Here is a 22,158-nt window from a genome sequence, read left to right on the forward strand (position 1 = left end):
TGCCTATTCACCTCAAGTTTGGTAGTCTTCATTCTCCCCTCATTAGCCTCAAGTTTTATTTCTGGGCCGCAATCACTGTTTTGAACCTGTCTGCAATGCAACAGCCTTAAAAAATAATGCAAAATTTGACGTGCTCCAGTGATGGCTGATAGAATAAAACACTTTAAAATAGGGTGTCAAATCTCAAATGTTGACTCCTGACACCCATGACAGTTTTAAGAGCTAGAGAGTTCCTGTAACCTGAAACACTGCTTAAGCCTATGTGATACTTTTTTTTTTTAAAGTACCAGAACAAGTTATTGCCTAATACCATTGGCTCATTTTCTAAGATCCCAAGTAACTAGCAAATGTGCATTTCCCCCAGCCAAAAGAAATGCAAATGCAGAAAGTGTTTTCATAGTTAGATCTTTGCATTAGCAATGGAAACTGACACTGTAATTGTGGACAACCTTTTCTTCTCCAGCAAATTCTCTTGACGCATTAGTTCAGTGTCAGCTGGCATACATTAAAAACTAACAAACATCAAAAGCTCTTTATAGTGTCAGCATAAAAAGCCTTAGCATATGTAGGAACAGATAGTAAATTCTAGAATGAGTTGTCCAAAGCAAGAAACCTTAACTAGTAAACTGGAAAAACTAAGAAAACTATGAGTTTACTTATAACCATGGTCAAATAGTCGCTCACTCTTATTTTCTCAGGTCTCTCTCAGGTCTTGACTGGATTATATATTTTTAAAATAGCTGAATTAATCTATGTGAAGATGTAACTGTTAACAAGTCCAAATTCCAGTACCTTGATAAACACCAATTATCTTGATTTTTTTTAAGCTTTAGAATGTCAGTGAAGATTCTCAATACCATGAAAATGTTGGGTGAAATGCAAACACTGTGGGATTTCTTGCAGGATTAAAATGCAGGTATTAATCTTTCAAAGGATTTGAAGAAAAAGAAAAGCTTCAATGGCACAAGCATCTGCTTTTAATATATATTAATTATTTAGGTAGTGAGTTGGCTAAACACACTCCAGGCTGCATCGTGCAGGGCAATTCATCACAGCACTTGACTGAAGCATCCAAGAAATGTGTGGAGGGGGGGAGCTCTGAACAATATGTTTTGGCTTGTCTACAGCAGTCGTGTGCGAGTTCAATGCTGTTTAGAAACTGCTTTTCTATAAGGAGCACACTCATATCAGTATTATCGTCTTCACACTAGGGTTCATCAATTTAGCCACATCAGTGAGTGCTGCACTCTTATACATAAAATAAATCTATATAAAAATCTCAATACCAATGTACATTTTCAGAGCACGAGTTAGTTGCCTTCCCACCTGTGACCCTATAAAACAGAGAAACTTTCCCACAATTCACTGTGGGTGGGAGGGAGGTGAAAAATTAAAACAGCTTAGTTTGTTGTGCCAGAAAACGACTATGGGATATGCTATGACTTCTAGGACAACACCTGAGGAAGTACAGCACCAGTAAAGGCATAGCAACTTGGCTAGTACTACACTGCACATCCAGTGTCAGCTAACTCTGATGCCAAATCACATCTGCTAACTCTACAGAGAAGACATACGCTAAAGGATCTCTTCCAGAACGACATCTCACTCTAAAACTGATGACATCAAGATATGAAAAACCCACTTGGCAATGTGTTTCAGCAGCTAAAACTCGCTGTTAAAAATATGCCTTATTTCTAGGTTTAATCTCTGTTGCTTTACCTTCCAGCCACTGGTTCTTGTTATATCCTTCTCCAGTAGAAGAAAAAAGCCTTTGAGGACCCTGTGAAAATACTTCTTCACTAATCAAGTCACTTCTGGAACTTCCTTGATATTCACTGTACTGAATCCTCCTGAACCCTGATTATCTGAAGGAGAACCTTATAGATGTCAGCCTGTGTTCAGGTTTCATGTAACAAGAACTAGAATTTTTGCACTTGCATCCATTTCTTTCTTCCCCTGTCTATTCACATGTACGCCCCACTGCTTCCTGAAGAGTCAGCAAGGCCCCTGTCCACAGAACTACTTTAAGATGGGAGATATCCCAGCCCCCCTTGGACGCTTTACTTTGTAATGATAAAACTTACAACTATGGGGAATAGGAGATCTGCCAAGTGGCAGAAAGGATGGAGAGAGAAGAATTCATGCATAAGAGTTAAAAGCATTTGTAGCTTTTTAAATGCAATTTTCCTTTCAGCAGTTTTTGACAGGCTTATTTGCTTTGCTTTTTCACATGTCTATACATTTGCTCATTTTCTCTGAAAGGTGCAAGCAGCAAAAACGCATCTATTTTTTGCATGATAAATTTAAAAAAAAAAAAAAAATCGAAATCCAGGAACCAAACCATAACAGGATTAGTGTGAATATACACATCTCTACTTTGGCTACTCGATGGCTATTGAGAAGGATAACTGCACAGTGATTATGCAAATACAACACCCACAGAGTTGCATAACTGAGAACACACAATGCAGGTCTGCATCAATGCAAGCGAGACAGGGAGGCTATGGATATTAATTAGGAATTACCCTTCAATATTTCTTAAAACATTCCCGGAAAAGGTTGAGAAAGGAGAGGGTCTTCCACTGATGCTTTATATTTTTTAATATAAATTCTACCTGCTGTTACCACCATCAGTAATGCACAGAAGTTGCATTAAAGGGGACATCACCTCTTATACTCCAAGAAAATGCACATTTTTTTGGTTTTAAGAGATCAATATGTTTTAATCCTTTGAGCTCCCAGACTGGTTTTACTTTAGCCTGAGCAGAGTGAATAACCTGATTCATATCCGCAGACGTTCCAAGTACTGCACACTTGATCTAAACAAAGAAAATGACAAACTGCGTCAATTGTGTTCTGTAGCACCGAACTTCAAGGAAATCCAAAACTAAAAACCGTCAGGGATCTGGAAAGTGGCTGACTAATTCTCTAACCCATAAGACAAATCCTCTCACTGTTTTTTCAAACAACTAAATTAGAAGCCAAGATAAAAGTCAGTTTGTGTGGACCACCAGGAAAGCTCAGCTTTTCTTACTTAGAGACATTTGTTTGCTGGAGATAGTGCTAAGAAAAAAGTGTTTACCCAATGGCAACCTTCTCTTACAGCTTTGGATTGGTGTCTCTTCCTCTACATCCCTTTCCCCCTACCACAACAGATTATGCTATGCTTCATTTCCTTAAGTCGGATCCTCAAACTATCTTTTTATATGCTAAAATGCATCATCTTACTCAAAACAATCAACTCCACAAAACTCCAGGGTACTGAGCTGGCTGGATATTTTTTAGCAACATATTCTTTTGGTCAGAAAATGGTGATTCATTTAAAACCTGACAAAATTTGCAGGAACATACCAAGTTTTCAGAGACATGCTCCTTGGCCACAGGCTCTCTCTCTCACACTTCCATCACAAAAAGCCAGTGGCCAGGTGATCGCAGTGCTCTAAGATGTGAAAGACCTTGGCTGAATAATCATCCCTACTCTGCCAGATTTGGAAAAGAGGCTTGATCCCAGATTTCCTGCATCCCAGGTGAGAGCACTAAACACCAGGCTACAGGCTGGACTACAGCTCTCTGGTTTTCCACTGAAAAACAGCAAAAGGCCTGGAAAGAGAAAATATGTTTAAAGTTTCAAATATATTCAAGAACGGGTCCATTCTCCAGCTCAGGCCTAGTGAAGAATGTAGTTTAATAAGATACCAAAGTTAAAAGTTTCACTGGAACTCCTTTCTCAGGAAAAACTGCATGGTTGCCTCAGCATACCCTTAACTGCTGGAAAAAAGCATTTCTATCTAAAGTAGCAATGCAGCTATTAAGTGAGAGCTGTACACATTGCTTCATAGTGAGAGCTATATATACTAGTCCCCTCATCACAAATTACATAGCAGAGCAGAAGAAAGCTACTGGAAAGAAAACAAGCAAACAAAAAAAAATCAACCAGATCCAATAAGCTGGTGGAGGCAGGGGAGAGAGGAGAAAGTTTTAACAAAATTACTTTGCCAGCTAGTCTCCATTCCTAAAAACAAAGTTCTGCAACTTTATTTCAAACAAAAGCAGTTCAACATCTATTAGAGATAAGCCTGAGTTGTTCAGCCTAAATCTGCCTATGATTTTCCCACTCATCCTGAATAGTATTTGTAATTAATTGGTAACAACTTAATTTAGGTCCCAATCTCACTTGCTACCCATGGCAGGGAAGGTACAGAGCAAGGTTTGCAGTCTTGGGACCACTCGTGATGAGCTGCATAGTGGGGTGATTCCAGAGTATGGCATGACAGCCCTCTACTGCCACCACCCTTGGTAAACAATAGAAATAAGATACAGCACTCTGAATGGAAGAGGAGTGGTGGAGCTATACTGAAAATGTAGTTTTAGAGCATGGGAGATGGCCAATTGAACTAAAACAGGAACCTATTTGGTTTTTCACCCAGGTATCAGATGATACATCAGTGTGCTTTGCCCTGGAAACCTACATCAAACCAACCTACAAGATTTTGCCTACCAATCTTCCTAATGTTTCTTAGTTCTACAACTATTTATAATGAATGCATGTACACAACCCTTCATTAACAGGCACTGTGGGGAAAATGCACAGAACAAGGAACAATTAGGTTATCCACTTGCAAACATTATTTGTTTCACAACAGTGTTTTAGTTTTCAGAGACTTAATGCTTCAAACAGGTTTTATCTCAGTGCATTCCATGTGTCGACCTACATTTTTATTTTCTACTCTAGGGGCATAATAGATCTTTGTCTTTGAAATTAGCTGTTCTCCGAACTCAGTATGAGAAATGATAGGGCAAGCCTCTCAATATACCCCTAACTGTTTTATTCCACCATTGCTAACTGGCAATACTTAACAATTGTATCAGTGAACCCATAGAAAATATCTTGAGTATCAGCAAATAACCTCAGCAAAGGGGGTTTAGAGGGGTAATCAGGGACAAGAACTAATGACATGCGTTGCATACCACTGAGAATGAGCAAGAGTTAGATTCTTTTGTGCAGACAGAGCTGGGCAAGAAGGCAGCATATGCCAGGCAAAAGGAGAAGACAGGAATGGAAGTGACACGCCATGAAGCCTTGATCAGTTCTTCCAGAAAAATTCAGCTATGTTTGTCTAGATCGAGTCATGCACTTACAAACTACAAGCAACAACGTATTCCTGCAGAATTCCATCGGGTACAGACTAGTTCTTCCTTTATTATTTGCACAGTGCTGGGCATGCACGCAGCACTTACAAACTGAGATGGCTTTATAGGGCCTCATCCAAAACGCGTTCTTCATAAAATAAACTCATAAACAGGACCCAGTATCCCAAAAAGAGAGAAACTTTCCAATCTCACAAACTTCTCACCCTTTACCACTCCCACAGCCTGAGAGAACACGTGTGGCTGGCAACACAAACTTAACCTGTAAAACTGGGCTCTTAGTGAAATAATGAAATAAAGGGGGGATGGGAAGGGGAGGGGTACAGTAAGAGATGCCTCTTTGAAGGTTCACCTCCAACTGCTAGGGGAACTTTCAATTCAACAAGTTCAATGAATAACTCCTGCAGTGTCACATGGGAAAGGGGCCATTCTGCGATAAGAAGCTTCATAGGTTAAGTCCTAAAAATCAATGTTTTGTGTAGGTGCTAAGATTACACTACTTCTGCTTGAAAAGGTCTTAAGGCTAAGGTGGAATCCTACTCTAAACAGAATTCACTGCAAACAGCAGCATTTGTATTTTACATGCATTTCTCATTTACCCCAATGAGTTTAATTTTAAAAAGCCTTATATCAAAGCATATATCTCAAAAATGTAATTTTGGCAGCAAGAATAAGTTATAACAGTAGGTGCTTTTGCAATCAAATCAATGTCAGCTTGTGCCCAAGCGAAGGAGCATAAATGAAAGATGAGTCTCCCTTACAAAATGGGAACCTTCCTCCCGAAGTCAGAAGACAGCAAAAACTATCTTCCAAGACAGATATTAAAGAAAGATTCAAACCATTGAACTACCTGACTCTTTCCATTTCAGATATTGCCACCATAAATATTAAAGCCAAATGTGATAGGGACCAATTTTTTGTTACAAGGGAATTCAGAGCTCAAAGCCTTTTATAAATCGCCTACGCGCAAGGAACTTGCCGTAAAACAGATCAGCAATTCGAAACAGCCACAAACTTTTTGACGAGGTTTGCGAGGAGCTTCAAAGAACATTTCGGTATAACGTGACCTTGAATCTTTCGTCATAGTTAGCAAAGAGACCAAATGATAAGCAATATATGCTAACGCCTCTTTAACGAAAATGGCTGATTAAATGGTGCTAAAATAGTCAATTGTTTTTACTAGGAAAAGAAGTTTTAGGTATAAGTGTTGCTGGAAAGGATGTGATGAATGCAGCAATGCTTGCTTAAAAGAATGGCTGTTAGAGCTTAAAGGTCTCCTGATGCATAAGGGGGATGGGCAGAAGAGGAAAACAGCTGAACTGAAGGGCTGTTGGTGTTATGAACTAAGATGTGACATTTAAAACCAATGAATAAGACAGTCTCGTAACAAAACCTGTCTCAATCTTCACTGAGCAAACTGATTTTTATCTCTGTAGTATCTTTTATCTAAAGACATCTTTCAATTAGCAAAGGACCTTTGTAAGAAGTATACACTTTTAACCTTGGGAATTAATGCTAATTGCTTCTACTTTCTCCAGCCTTTGTTCGTGTTAGATACATGACAGCATAACCAGTATTTTAGGTTTGTTTTCCTCCTGTCGAGAAAATGGGCTGGAGGAAATGCATGATTCAGGTATATCTATCACTAATCCCAGACCTGATATTTTCAGTCAAACTGATGAATACCGTGGCAAATAAATTCATAATTGTCCTTTGAACATCCAGTGCAAAAAGTCAGTGCCTAGATTGTATTTTGTATGTCAGCCTCTGCCAGTGAAAAAAGGAATATATTATCGACCAAGAAAAGAAACTTGTACAGAGAAATCCCTCCAGATTCACTGAGAGCATTTAGTCTAGTTATAAAAAACCCAGTGTTAGTGTCTTGAAGAAAGCTTTGTTTTAACAGAAGCTTCCCTTCTGCCCCACTCAAACTTCAAATATTCATTGAATTCTTGATGCAAATGATTTTTGCTCATTGCACGATTTTCTGGGTCAGGGAAAGTACATAAAAAGAGAAGGGGCGGGAACGTTACTTCAGTATGCATCTTTCACAATGATTCAAGGGAATTTAGAAGCAGAGTCGCATTTAAAAGGCCTGGAGGTAAGCAAGTTGGACTTTTTATTGTCCATCCACTAGATCAGGTTTTGGTACCTCATGCATTGGTCCATTATTCACTCACATGTGAGATGGAGAACAAACAACAAGATGCTTTTGGAGAGCTTGTGTGTCTTTTCATCCAAAAGATTTACCTCTATTTTCCAACAATTAAACGGGAGTAAAACAAAAACCTCAGAGGTTGTTATCAGAGAGAAAAAACTTACTGAAGTAACAAGCTCAAAAAACAAACAAACAAAAAAAGATTAAACATCAGAGCATATCTCTAGATTGAGCTTCTGATCTACTGATGAATTAAAACACTTCCTCAGTACTATCTGTTCTATCAATTCATGTTTTTCCCCCCCACCACTGAAGGGGACCTGAAGAGCAGCCTCCACAAAGTAATAAAGCAAAGCCCGTTATCTAGTCTGCTACTATCTTAACCAAAATTGAGTGCATAGATAAGTCTCTCACTTTTTCCATGCTTTTGAATAGCTGAATTTTCACAAGGACAGGCAGAGGGCAGGAAAGCCATAAGGTACCTATACTTGGTTACTAACGAATACCATCCAACTAGTGTTTTGAAAGACAGAATAGAAACTGAATGTTCCAGATACTAGTAGACAATAATCCATTCACAAGACAAATGATACCTACACAAGAGACCATTATACATTAGACACACTGGTCATTGTAAAGCAGAGTGTGCTTACAGTTATCGATAAGCAATAAAATCACTTGGCCTGTAACACTTCCTCCCCGTAAATCATTTCCAGTGAAAGAAAGATTGCTCCACTATACATCCAGCAGGTTATTAACATTCTTCACTGCAAGTCATGAAGCACCCAATGGATCAGAGAGAGCATGCAACAGAGCTTGAAGATGCAATTAATTAAAATACACTAAATCCTTAAATCTAATCATTATGTGGCTGGATAGAGGAAATGGTACCGGGTTGCGAGCGAGATGCCTCAAGGAACATTCAGATGCTAACTGCAGCAGATGTGGGAAGACTAGCGCCAAATAGGCCATGGGCTTCAAATCACCTTTCCCCTCTAGAAATGGCCATTTCAAGCCCAGGTTCTTGAACCAACATGGCTAAGGTTTTTACTACCTTGAATGTATCCAATATGATTAGCTATAGGATTCCAGCCTGCAGGCACTGTCACCCTGGCACCTGTCACCAGACTTAATACTCAGCATGACCCTAATTTGACTTGGCTTGTCTTTAAAGCAGCAAACTTCTCTTACTTATTCATGGGATTACCTGTAGACTTCTCTGTGAGAGCTGGGAGCACATCTTTGTATGATTCTGACATTAAGATGTCTAAACAAAAGGAAGGAAATTCATAGTGAAGTTTCATCAACAAACAACAATCATTTATCCAAATCTGCATGTTGAAGCTACTAGTCTAAAGGATAAAGAACAAAACATACTGAGTTGAGGAAAAGGGCTACTGCACACATTAACTGCTCAGTGATAACTTGCATGTTTCTGTTCCTATCCCACAGTAAATGAAAGCTGCATAGTAATAACTTAGACCTCTTTCATGCACAGTAAAGTGCTCCAGTTTACTCAACACAGCAAGGCCTTCTCTGTATACTGCCTTCATCTATCCATACCCTAATATCCCCTCTGATACAATTAAAACTGTTTCTAGCTTTCTGTTTTTACTTGACATTTTTAAATAATTAGTAGAGCCCCAGAAATTAGGGAGATGATAAATCCAGGGCAAAAGGAAGGGTGGGTTTGAAACAGATTAAGACATTCTCCCTCAGTATTAGTTCAGTCAAATTTTAGATTCCCATTCAAGCAAAAAGAAAGGTTTGCTATTATCTACATTATACTGGCAGAGCAGATGATGCAGACAATGGCGATGAAAAGCTTTGGACTGAAACTAGCTTGCAGGCATGTGCACAGTTACAACAACTTCTATTAGGTAAACATAAATGGACATGATGGCTTCCAAAACTAACAGAAGACCGTTAGTACTGCCCTGTGGAAACAGGCATGTCTGTAAACATGCACTCTTTAAAAAAGTAATTTAAATGAGGAAACAGATGGCATCATTAATTGCTTTCAGAATACATTTGTTAATTGCAGTTCTGATACCAACTCATGCATTGTAGGGAATTCAAGACTCCCAACAGATCTGGATACACTTGTTAATAAAAATGTGTTGGAATATAAAAGTAAAAACAAATTTATTTCCCTGTCACTGTTCCTTCAGCTGTGCCCCAGAGTATCTCTTTTCATCACTTTGTGTTATCTGAAAAAAACCCAAAACTGAAATGTGCATTTCTACTACTTACACCCTTTAGTATGGTCTTTGTGGCTGTGCCACTTCCAACTAGTAGGGTTCAGCCAGCCATGGGCTAGGCAGCAGCAACGGCTAGACGACTAGACAGCAGACTGCAGTTCAGAGACCGGGTTTCAAATCCCAGCTCTGGCACTGATCTGTGTGACCTTCCTCATGGAAATCTCTTAACCTCTGCACCTTCATTTCCCCTTCCAGCTTTACCTCATTAAGATTGCAAGCTCGAGGGATGGACTATTACTTCTGACCTTGCACCATGAGACTGCTCTTGCTTGTGGCCTAGCCAAACCAGCCTAGAAGGAACACATCTACTGCTAGGCAAGTGGCAGTCAATCAGTATTTTGGGATCTTTCAATACACTAAGGCAATAAGTATCTTATGTGCCTCATACTTGTAGAGGAAATGAAAGAAATAGTGCAATTACTGGCAAGACAAATGTCATGGTAGTAGTGAAATGAAATAGGACAACCTTACATGGACAGGAGCATGAGTCTATGTTAGGAATGTGGAGCCAAACTAATTCTTACTGTCTATGATTATCAGAGTTTTTGTTCACATTGATTCACAAAAACAGTCCTCAGAAAGGACTGAAAAGAGCTGCAACAGAGAAGGTGTAATCATGCCATGTACGTATTACTGAATATATGCAGAAAGGAATATAATGACTGAGCAAATACCATTTAACCACCACTGCCTTTCACAAGTACCTCCTCGAAAGGAGAAGGGGGCATACCCAATAATCTCTACTGCTGTGCTGCCACACCAAATCCTTACATTACTGTAGTCTTATGGCTTTATTTATGGAAGGAATAAGTTTAGCCCTAAGGCTTCTGTGTCTAATGACCTCCCTCTTCAATGAAGAGCCTCCTTCATTAGCTCTAAGGGTGGAAGAGGAGGACAAACAAAGGCATTCAGTAACTGCAGGAAAGGGAAGAGTTTGATTCATCAAACCGTGGATATGAATCATGACAGGCTCTTTCTAAGGAAGGATAATTTGAAGGGGTGAGCCATCAATTTTGTTTTTAAATGGCCACCTCTTTCTCAGCGCCACAGTCATAGTTAAAGTTACTAGTGCCGAAATTCCTGGCTGTTGCTCATTTAGGAGCCGCTGGAGAGAATTTTGAAGTTTCACTCATGGCTAAATGCAATTCAATTGCACAGCATCTTTAACATGCCTCTAAAGGAGTAGAAGAAGGTGGTTGCTGTGCATACCTTTAAGGCTCAGAGTGCTGGAGGTTGATCAGTGGCAATTAATGCAAACACATTCCATGCAAAGACAGTAACCTGAACTGGCCTCAATACCCAACTACTCCAGGAGGTATAACTACTTAACTACTCCAGCAGGTATTCTGTATAATAAAAATCAGCATAGCTAGAGAAGCCTACAGAAAAGCAGTGGCATTCTAGGCCCTTGCAATGGTGTCTACATATCTGACACTAAGACTCGGCATCACCCAGCCTCATTTCAAGAAATTCCAATAGAATATTTGGTGAAAATTTGAGAGAGACCATAAAGAATCATACACCACATTAAAGCAGAATCTCAACACTGCACTACAGACATTTAGAAGGAGACAGAAATTTACAGATTCAGATTGCCTCAAGGGAGAAGCAATTATTACCCCTCCTTTCCCAGCCCCCACAACACTCATTCCCACCATTTTCCAATGAAATCTGAAAAGCTTTCAATACTGTCCTGACTCTCATCATGTACAAATCAGAGACTTGTGCTGAAAAACAACCAGACTCTCAGTGAAACAATTAGCTATACACACTGAATCTTCACGGTCAAATGCTTATTTGACAGGACTGAGCAAAAACCAAGCAAGTCTAGCCACAAATGAAATTAAAACCTTGGCCTACTGCGATTGTTTTAAAAGGCTTTTAAGAATTGCTGAGAAACAAAAGGGTTTAATGTTTAAGTGAGCAGGACAAATTGCAAGTCTAATTTTATTTCCTATTTTGGTTTTCTTGATAGATTAAAATTAAGGAGAGGAAATACGTTGACTAAATATAACTTCCAGGAAAAAGAAGTAACATTTCTTTAACAATGGGTATCACAGTGTGATTAACATATGCTGGTGCAGTACAATTTAAACTACAACATTTTTAAGCCCCAACTACAGTACTGTTCATCTATGTGGACACCAACGATACTGCCAGGGGAGACCTTAAGCATATCAAAAGTGACTACAGGGCTCTGGGTGCAAGGGTGAGGGGGTTTGGGGCTCAGGTTGTGTTCTTGTCAATCCTTCTGGACAAGGGAATGGGCCTGGGTAGGAGTAGATGCATCCTGCAGATCAACACCTGGCTGTGGAGGTGGTATCACCAGCAAGGCTTTGGCTTGGTCAACCACGGGATGTTCTTCCAAGAAGAAGGATTGCTGGGAAGAGATGGGATCTACCTGACGAAAAGAGGGAAGAGCATCTTTGCAAACAGGCTCACTAATCTAGTGAGAAGGGCTTTAAATTAAGTGTACTAAGTGATGGGGACCAAAGCCCTGAGATAAGTGGGGAAGCAGGAGACCTGGAGAAAGAGCAAGCAGGAAGGGGCAACAGGGGAGGTGTTCTCATACTTCCTGAGAAATCAGGACAATCAACTAGTTACCTCAGGTGCCTGTATACAAATGCACACAGAGCCTTGGAAATAAGCAGGAAGAAGTGGAAGTAGTTGCACAGTTAAAGAACTATGATGTGATCAGAAGAACAGAGACTTGGTGGGAGCTCGCACGACTACAGCACTGTCATGGATGGGTACAAACTGTTCAGGATGGACAGGCAAGGGAAAAGAGGAGGAATGTTGTTTATGTGAGCTGTATGATTGCTCAGAGTTCCAGTATGAAACTGGAGATAGGCCTGATGAAAGTGTCTGAGTTAGGGTCAGAAGGGGAGAGCAACAATGGTGATGTTGTGGTGGGGGTTTGCTATAGACCACTGACCAAGGAGGAAGTGGTGGATGAGACTTTCTTCAAACAGCTAGTGGAAGTTTCCCAATCACAAACCCTGGTTCTCATGGAGGACTTCAATCACCCTGACATCTGCTGGGAGGGCAATATAGCAGTGCACAGGCAATCCAGGAAGTTTTTGGAAAGTGTTGGGGACAACTTCCTGGTGCAAGTGCTGGAGTGGCCAACTAGGGGCCATGTTCTTCTTGACCTGCTGCTCACAAACAGGGAAGAATTGGTAGGGAATGTAGTAGTGGACGGTAACTTGGGCAGCAGTGATTGCACGAGATGATTGAGTTCAGGATCCTGAGGAAAGGAAGGATGGAGAGCAGCAGAGTAAGGACCCTGGACTTCAGAAAAGCAGACTTTGACTTGCTCAGGGAACTCATGGGCAGGATCCCCTGGGAAGCCAAAGGGGGAGAGGAGTCCAGGAGAGCTGGCTGTACTTTAAAGAAGCCTTACTGAGAGTGTAGGAACAAACCATCCCAATGTGCAGGAAGACTAGCAAGTATGACAGAAGACCAGCTTGGCTTAGCAGGGAAGCTCTTCAATAAACTAAATCACAAAAAGAAGCTTATAAGAAGTGGAAACTTGGACAAATAACTAGGGAAGAATATAAGAACATTGCTCAGACATGCAGGGATGAAGTCAGGAAGGCCAAAGCACAATTGGAGTTGCAGCAAGCAAGGGAATGTGAAGGGTAACAAGAAGTTTTTACAAGTATGTTGGTAGCAAGAAGGATCAGGGAAAGTGTGGGTCCCTTACTGAATGGGGGAGGCAACCTTGTGACAGAGGATGCAGAAAAGGCTGAAGTGCTCAATGCCTTTCTTGCCTCAGTCTTCACAGGCAAGGTCAGCTCCCAGACTACTGCACCAGACAGCACAGTTTGGGAGGAGGTGGTAGCAGCCAACGGTGGTGAAAGAACAGGTTAGGACTATTTAGAAAAGCTGGACATACACAAGTCTATGGGGCCAAATGGGATGCACCCAAGGGTGCTAGGGAGTTGGCTGATGTGATTGCAGAGCCACTGGCTATCATCTTTGAAAACTCATGGCGATCAGGAGAGGTCCTGGATGATTGGAAAAGGGCAAACATAGTGCCCATATTTAAGAAAGGGAAAAAGGAGGATCCAGGGAACTACAGACCGTCAGCCTCACCTCAGTCCCTGGAAAAATCATGGAGCAGATCCTCAAGGAATCATTTCTGAAGCACTTGGAGGAGAAGAAGGTGATTAGGAACAGTCAGCATGATTCACCAAGGGCAAGTCATGCCTGACCAACCTGATTGCCTTCTATGATGAGGTGACTGGCTCTGTGGATGCAGGGAGACCAGTGGATGTGGTATACCTTGATTTTAGCAAAGCTTTTAATACAGTCTCCTACAACATTCTTTCAGGCAAGCTAAGGAAGTATGGGCTGGATGAATATACTGTAACTGTAAGCTGGATAGAAAACTGGCTGGAGCATCAGGACTCAGAGAGTAGTAATCAATGGCTCGATGTCTAGTTGGCAGCTGGTATCAAGTGGAGTGCCCCAGGGCTCGCCAGTCCTGGGGCTGGTTTTGTTCAATGTCTTCATCAGTGACCTGGAAGATGGCATAGAGTGCACCTCAGCAAGTTTGCAGATGACACCAAGCTGGGGGAGTAGTAGATACACTGGAGGGTAGGGCTAGGATTCAGAGTGACCTAGACAAATTGGAGGATTGGGCCAAAAGGAAATCTCATGAGGTTCAACAAGGACAAGTGCAAAGTCCTGCACTTAGGACAGAACAATCCCATGCACCAGGACAGGCTGGGGGCTGACTGGCTGGGCAGCAGCTCTGCAGAAAAGGACTGGGGGGGTACAGTGGACAATAAGCTGAATATGAGCCAGCAGTGTGCCCTTGTTGCAAAGAAAGCTAATGGCATACTGGGCTGCATTCGTAGGTGTGTTGCCAGTAAGTCAAGGGAAATGATCATTCCCCTCTATTCAGCACTGGTGAGGCCACATCTGGAGTACTGCATTCAGTTTTGGGCCTCCCACTACAGAAAGGATGTGGACAAATTGGAGAGAGTCCAGCAGAGGGCAACAAAAATGGTGAGGGGGCTGGGGGATGTGACTTCTGAGGAGAGACTGAGGGAACTGGGCTTATTTGGTCTAGAGAAGAGAAGACTGAGAGGGGATTTAATAGTAGCCTTCAACTACCTGAAAGGGGTTCCAAAGAGGATGGAGCTAGACTGTTCTTAGTGGTGGCAGATGACAGAACAAGGAGCAATGGGCTCAAGTTGCAGCAAGGAAGTTTAGGTTAGTAGAGGTTAGGATATGAGGAAGAATTTTCTCACTAGAAGGGTAGTAAAACACTGGAACAGGTTACCTAGAGAGGTGGTTACTAACTAGAATCTCCATCCTTGGAGGTTTTTAAGACTTCCAAGACAAAGCTTTGGCTGGGATGATCTGGTTGGGGATAGTCCTATTTGAGACAGGGGGTTGGGCTAGATGACCTCCTGAGGTCCCTTCCAACCTGCAATGATGCATTCAATTACCATGTGGTTTAAACCAATGAGTTTTGCTTACAACAGATCATTAGGGCTACTCTATTCTGCTTTTAGTCAAATAGGACAGGAATTTACTTTTAGATCTTTGACTGGGTTACAGAATTTACTTATTGTTACAAACACTTATTTAAGCCCTGAAATACCCTTGTATCTATTAAAGTTCAATGGTTGGTACTTTCAAGTTTTTTTAATCCTACTTTAAAAGAAAATAATTAACTGAAAAGCTAGTTCAGTTACAGACCTGAAATGCAAGACTGTCAGGCCTGTTCATGGTCAGAGGGAAAGCAGAGCTAGAAATATATATACAACTTTAAAGCAAGATTTCTATGAATTAGTACATCAAGGTGACCCAACCATATTTAAATACTGTTCAATTTGCTGCTTTCAAAATGCTTCCTTTCATGCCTTCAGCTCAGTGGTAAGTGAAATCTATGTAAATGGCAATACTTTAGGAAGCAAGGTCATACAACCAAGTCAAACAGCTGCTGAACACGCAGATGGTCTAAAAATATTTCTTCTCTTCTGTTCACCAGAATGTCACCAAACTTTCCCTTGCACGGCACACAGCCCATTCACCATGTACCTTCTACCACACATTGCTGGCTGTGCCCGATCCATCCCAGGATGTTCCAAACTATGGTGCTGGGGGGAGAGGTTCTGCAGTCTTACACAGAATTAAAGAAAATTTATAGTAAGATTATTTTTAATGGTTGATTTAAGTCTTAAATAAGTGGAATTAAAATAAAGATTAAAGCAATGTTTCCTCTGTAGCTCTTGTGATAGCCTTCTTCACACATTCATACTAGTCTCCATGTCTCCAAAAATACCACACGTTTCGTATCTTTCCTTCAGCGTGAATATATGATATATAGCATGCTTTAAAAGTTTTAGTTTATGTCATAGGGTGGCTGGTTCTCTAAGGGGAGTCAGGCCCACCTGCGTCTAATCATACATCTCCCAGGTGAGGTTGCAAGGCCAGGGATCAGGTAATTGCCACATCAATGAGAACTAGGTGATTGCACAATGAGGCTCAACTGAGTCAGATAGCTGCAGGCATCAGAAAGTCCCTACAGGAGACTGTGGATCAGGAAGAGAGCCAAGTGTGTGAAAGAGTCAGGTGGAGGGCCTAACAAGTATAATCTTGCCCTTGCTGGGCAGAACAGATGTGAGGTTTGCCATGACTCCCCAGCAGATGGCCTCTGAGGCTTAAGTCTCAGGAGAAGACCCTGGGACTTGACAAGGCATACTACCAACATGCTGAGCCTATTATTTTAAAGAAATGAAACAAACTGTGAAGAACCAGGACAGGAACTGCAGGGCTGGAGGATGCTGCCAGAGCAGCAAACCAGCCCACCAGGTCACATGTTATTTTTGCAAAACATTTTTCTCAACTAACTCTGAACTTTCAGGTTGAATGTCAGAGTGGTGCATGGGGACAGAGCACAGCTTGTGTGTAGGGGTCTACTTAACTTGGAGGCAGCCGGCCAATTTCATGGGGACATCATGGGCCAGCTGCCATATTCGCAGGTTGATCATGGCAAGGTCCCTCATCCTGCTGACTGGCTGAGGGGCCTGTGTCCCCACCCCTCACCACTGATTGGTGGGAGGGCCAAAGCCATATGACAAGCAGCCCTCAGCCAATCAGTGGTGAGGGGCAGGGCAGCATCCAGCTTGGGCTGCCCTTCCTGTGGGCAGGCCCCTTTCCTCCCTTCCCTGCCAGCTGGCTGCACAGCTGGAGTGCAGTGCCATGTGGGCTCCCTCTGGGAAGCCAGTGTTTTAAGTTCTCCCTTTTTTTTGTGGATTTCGTGATTTCCACAAAAGTAGGTACCCACTAAAATTTGATTTATGTGTTGCAAAGGACAATGGGGCCTCAAGCAGAATTTATTTGTTGGTCCCATTAAGGCTGAATAGGAGACAGCAATAAAAAAAGGCAGAAGTGACTGTTACTGAATCTGCCTTAGCTAGTCTTGCAATGAGTGCAAGCAGCACAGAGGTGCTGCAGCTACCATTCCAGCCTTGGGGCAACAGATCTCCCCTGCAACCTGCATCATGACAGAGGTAAATTTTGCTTTCTGAATGGGAACAAGTTCCACTAATTAGTTCAATCTGTCAGCCTAAATCTTAGAAAACCTGAAGGAACGTCAAACTACAATACAACATTAAACCAGAAAGCACCTGCACTGCCACCAATGCTACAGGAGAAAGCTGAACAACAAAGCATTAAGGCAGATAAAAGCATGGAAAAAAAATCATGAGACAGGCTCTCCCCAGTAGGAAAGCTAGGTTATAGAGCATGCAATATTTTAAAATAAGTTTAGGGTCTTTATTTGCTTTCTAAAAGCCTTCTGGGTTATTTCCAAGCCTTTTCTTCAAAACCATGAGGACTAGAAACTCAGGGGTTAATGCACTAAAGCTGAAGTAGTAACATGAGTCCTATGGCTGAAAGCTTTAAAGGGAAAAAATATTTCAAGTATCCTAGCAGCTGGTAACACTGATCTTCACACACCCACATTAAGGATTAATATTTTCCAACTACCATCTGGAATGCTGTTTGTATTTAGGCATTTTAGACAAAAAGGGAGGTAAAATAATGTCTCTCTCGGTGTCTTCAACATTCTTACATTAAAAAAATACAGCAATGATCAGTGGCTAGCTACAATGACCCAGAAGCAAGTAAAGAAAAATGACTTCGTCAAAATGCCACCATTCAAAGGTATTACTATTTAGTCTCTCTGAGTTTCTACTAGCATGCCAAAATAAAAAAAAAAAAATCTTATTCTAGCAGCATTAAGAGAAAACCTTAAAAAAGACAACTGTATTACATTTCAATGTATGCACTTACAAATTCATAGTCTCCATCCTGTGGTACTTTCCAGTCAGATGAATTTTTTGTCTGGCCAGACACATTCTTCCCAAAACTATTGATCTGATTCTCTTTTTCTTTTTGTTCAAAATATTCCAGGAATGACGGTTTGGCTGGCTGCATGGTCTCTTCCCTCCCTGGGAATATTTAAGAAGTGGTAAAACAATGGTCACTTTTGTAAAAATAAAAACAGCATGTTTTATATTCCACTTAATATCTGTGCCAAACTATTAGATTGCTAATAATGATACCTAGTGCTCATAAAACACTGTATGGAAAGTTCTGAAAGCTAAACCTCATACCACCCAAGAGAAGGAAGTATTATCCCCATTTGTAAAGTGGGACATTGAGGCCAAGAGACCATAAAGAAGCACAATATCCAACCTTGGAATAGAACTCCAAAACATCTGGCTTCTAGACCAGAAGTGGCCAACCTGCTGTATGCATGCTACAAAGTGGTATGGGCAGCCTGTGTCCATGGCAGGTAGCAGGGCGGGGAAGGTACAGGCAGCACGGTGGCAGACAGGGCAGAAAGCAGACTACCAGAGCAAGCAGGGGGAAGAAAGCAGAACAGCAGATTACGCAGAGATTGGGAGGGCACTCAGGGAAGACATGGGACTAATTTGTGGCACACCTACCAAAAAAGGTTAGACCCCAGTGAATTAGACCAGACTAACCTTCCCCCCCACCAAGATTTTGGGAATGGTGCACAAGTCCTTGTTGCATTTTTATAAGAACTGCCCAAACTAGAAGGAAAAAGAAATGTTTTCAGTTGAGCAAAATAATTCCTTTGACCTGAACTTATCTCCTCAATTAACTAGTAGTTAAACCAGTAGTTAAAATATTGATGTTGGATCAATCAGAAATGATTGCATTTCCTCTCTGGCCACCAAACAGACTAATCAGTTATTCAGAGAACCCAACCAAGGAATCCCTCATTTCCTTGTTCCCAGTCCATTTGTATTTCAGAAAGAAAAGCACTTATCACATGTAGTTGAACAGGGCATCTGACTCGGTATGACACCATTATATACCCTTTGGAGTACAGTAATAAGAAGCTGAATGACAGGGGAGGCAGACAGGACACTGCATCTATGAAAGACGTGTGCAGAGACATTTCAGTTTCACATGTATGACTGGTCGAGCTGCTTAATCAGGTTGGGGTGGAACTAGGGAAACTAACATGCCTTGCTTTCCTGCAAGAATACGCGTGAATAGTTGTTCCATGCTACTTGTGCATGGCTGCACATGTACTACCCACATCCATGCCTCTGCTCAATTTTGGTCACCATGGGAAATGTGCAACCATAAGTTCAGGTATAAAAGATAAGGCACCGATGCTGTTTAAAGCTTAAAAAACAGCTTCCAATAAGCCAAATCTGTCTTACCTGGAGGTGGTCAACCTGCAGCATGGGTGCCACAAGTGGCACAGGCAGCCTGTGTAGCATGTAGCACACTGGGGAGGGGACAGGCAGTACAGTGGCAGATAAGGCAGGGGTCAGAAAGCAGAGCAGCAGATCAGGCAGGGGAAAAGGGTCCGAGTGGCTTGCAGGAAGTGTGCAGGATTAATTTATGGCATGCCTGTCAAAAAGGTTGGCATGCACTGAGCTGGAGGATCTTTATGGTACAGGATGCAATTCTGCATAGTGGTTGGGGGAGAAGAGATCAGAAGTGAATATAATTTAGTATCAATGCACCTCAGGAAAAAATTTTCTGCTATTGGCATAACTTTTTTCAGTTTGTCGAGCATTCCCACTGAAAAGATGCAATTGTGTGTCACATTTAAGGTTCGTAGCAACTGGTACAGTTTCAGTTGCTGTCAAAAATGTATTTAAAATTAGTATGTAGCAGAACAAGCTAACTTTAATGCACACACTACTTTGGACAGAGTCTCGGCATGACAGAAAATAGGCTTGCGTGGAAGACATGCTGTTGAGCAAGTTGCATCTTAAGATAACAGAAGCTGAAAAATGTAATTAAAGATTACTCATATGAGAGAACAGTACTGCATTTAGGGATGACAAACCATCATATACAATTTGTGCACACGAGTTTGTTCTACAATAGCAAATCAACATCATCTATTTTAAATACCTTGATCTTGAAAAAGATGGTCTTGCGTTATGACAAAGCACGGTTCTCTACACAATGCAATAAATCTTTCATCTTTAAACATTCGTTATAGTTTATATAAAAGCCATAATTCCTAAGTGCCTGAAAAAGTCAGCAACTCATAATGAGCTCATTATTCTTGGTCAAGTGTTAATATAAAACAGTTTTAAATTAGCCAACTGGAAAACTGCTTTGGACTATGTAGTAACAGTTACCAATCTCAAGAGTCACTCTAAACAACTGCCAAAAGAAAAAACAAAATGTCAGGCTTGAAAAAACCCCCATCAAATCCAGCAGTTACTCTAGTGATTTGCCAGATCTCTGTAAGGCAATTTCTGGCAAACAGTTTCACATCCAAGATACAGGCAGAAATCAGACTGTCAAATGTTAAGTTTTCCCAAAGATCATAAAATGTTCAGGAGTGCCCATGTTTTTGAGTGGGGGGGAAATGGTTACCTTGGAAATCTATTAAGGTTTTGTCACAGAATATTATTCTTTAAAACAAAACTGACATGTTACAATGTTTCTTTTCCAGATTTTATCCTATTATAAGACTATTCTTTGAATTCCTGTGTTAACTTTGTATATATTTTAAGAGAGCACTGTTTTTTTTTTGTTTTTTGTTTTTTTTTAATAGAGTGCTAAATATAAGCCTCTATAAAGCAGAGATATTTTAGCATGATCCTAAGCCTCAGATACTAAAAGAAGTGTGGCTGTCTGCAATCTGAAAATGTCATTAGAAATCTTGAAGCAGCACGGATACAAATCTTTTCTAGGCTAGCAGAGAGTTTAAAAACGAAAATATGCACTTACATTTCTGCATTATGACAATGACAAAAGTTCAGACAAATTATCCTACCCCTCCTGGCAGTCATCTCCCTTTTTAAAATCCTCACTGTACAGAATTAGAGCAAGCGAGATGTCTTCAGACAGAATGCATGAAGGTCAGTCTGGAACTGTGTTCACAAAGCTGAGAACTGCAATACTATTGGGAATAACTACTGATATACAATAGGAATCCAATCACTATTATAATAATAAAACATTTATTTTTATTCTATGTAAATGTTGCTTGCATTTTTCTGAAGGTACGCATGCTATTAGAAGCATGAGAAATAAATATTATGGACAATGAATAATAGAAATGTTTCATGCAGGGAATTTTGTAGAACAGGCATGAATGCAAATCTGATTACAATAGATTAAGTAGTAGCCCAGGTCTCAGTTATAAATTAGGTTTAAAAAAAAACCCAACAAATTCAGGTTAGCGTTGGATAGCTTGCAAACATTCTCATTTTTAATGTTCTTTTAGAAAGAGAGAATGGGAAAGACAGGGAGAACTACTTGAGTTTCATTACCTTATCACTAAAGTAATTTTGTTAATGAATATCTGCTTGTGCCGGGGGGCGGGGGGACACCCACAATCCAGAAAGTTTCTTAAGCATCTCATTCCTCCCCAACAGTTTCAATTCTATTTTATCAACTAATTGGTGCTTCAGAAACAACCACAGCTGTAGGTTGGTCCTGCATTTACAGCATGGGACTATTCAGGCAATAAAATGCTTTTTAGTGGCTTCAGGATATCAAAAAGGGTTTACTAAAGATTTAATAAAATGAAAATTCTTTCTGCATATATGGTTACAAATAAAAAGCAAACAAGTACATTTCTAGGTTGGTTTCTGGAAAGTTTACAATAGTTGAAAGAAATCACATCTCTCTCATATCCATATTATGTCCAGCATTGGAACTTTGAAATCATTCTGGCCGTTGAGGGATGCAATTATTTTTATTTTATAATATCCACCAATTGGCAAAGCACAATCTAATGTTTCAGTAAACCACTTCATCAACTTGTTAAGAATGATTAAGTATAGATTTATTAACTTCCAACTCTGGGACTTCTGAAATGTTAATTGCAACTATAACTTCAGTTAAGCTACTTATTTATCAGGACTGATAGAAATGCTCTTTGAGAATGAAAGACAATACACCAAAAATCAATCACTGCCTGTCTGGTAGTACCAAATAGATGCCTTATATCTGTAATCTTGACTTTTGCATCAGTGCAAACTGAAAAAGGTGACCTTGCTATTAAACTTGTTTTTTGCATTGAATTTAAGTACCTTCAAAATTTTGACTGAC

General features: G+C 40.7%; 1 protein-coding gene across 2 annotated transcripts in view; it reads right to left on the minus strand.

The window, feature by feature from the left end:
* The window catches only part of STK4 (serine/threonine kinase 4), an 83,252-nt gene that overhangs the window by 18,303 nt on the left and 42,791 nt on the right, over positions 1–22,158 (minus strand). For both annotated transcript variants that reach the window (XM_090064892.1, XM_090064893.1), the window contains exon 10: positions 17,884–18,041. In XM_090064892.1, the coding sequence (XP_089921018.1) occupies positions 17,884–18,041 (158 nt within the window). The remainder of the gene's footprint in view (positions 1–17,883; positions 18,042–22,158) is intronic.

This window comes from Crocodylus siamensis, chromosome 10 (assembly GCF_052110815.1).
Source record: "Crocodylus siamensis isolate JL-2025a chromosome 10, ASM5211081v1, whole genome shotgun sequence".
Taxonomy (NCBI): Eukaryota; Metazoa; Chordata; order Crocodylia; family Crocodylidae; genus Crocodylus; species Crocodylus siamensis.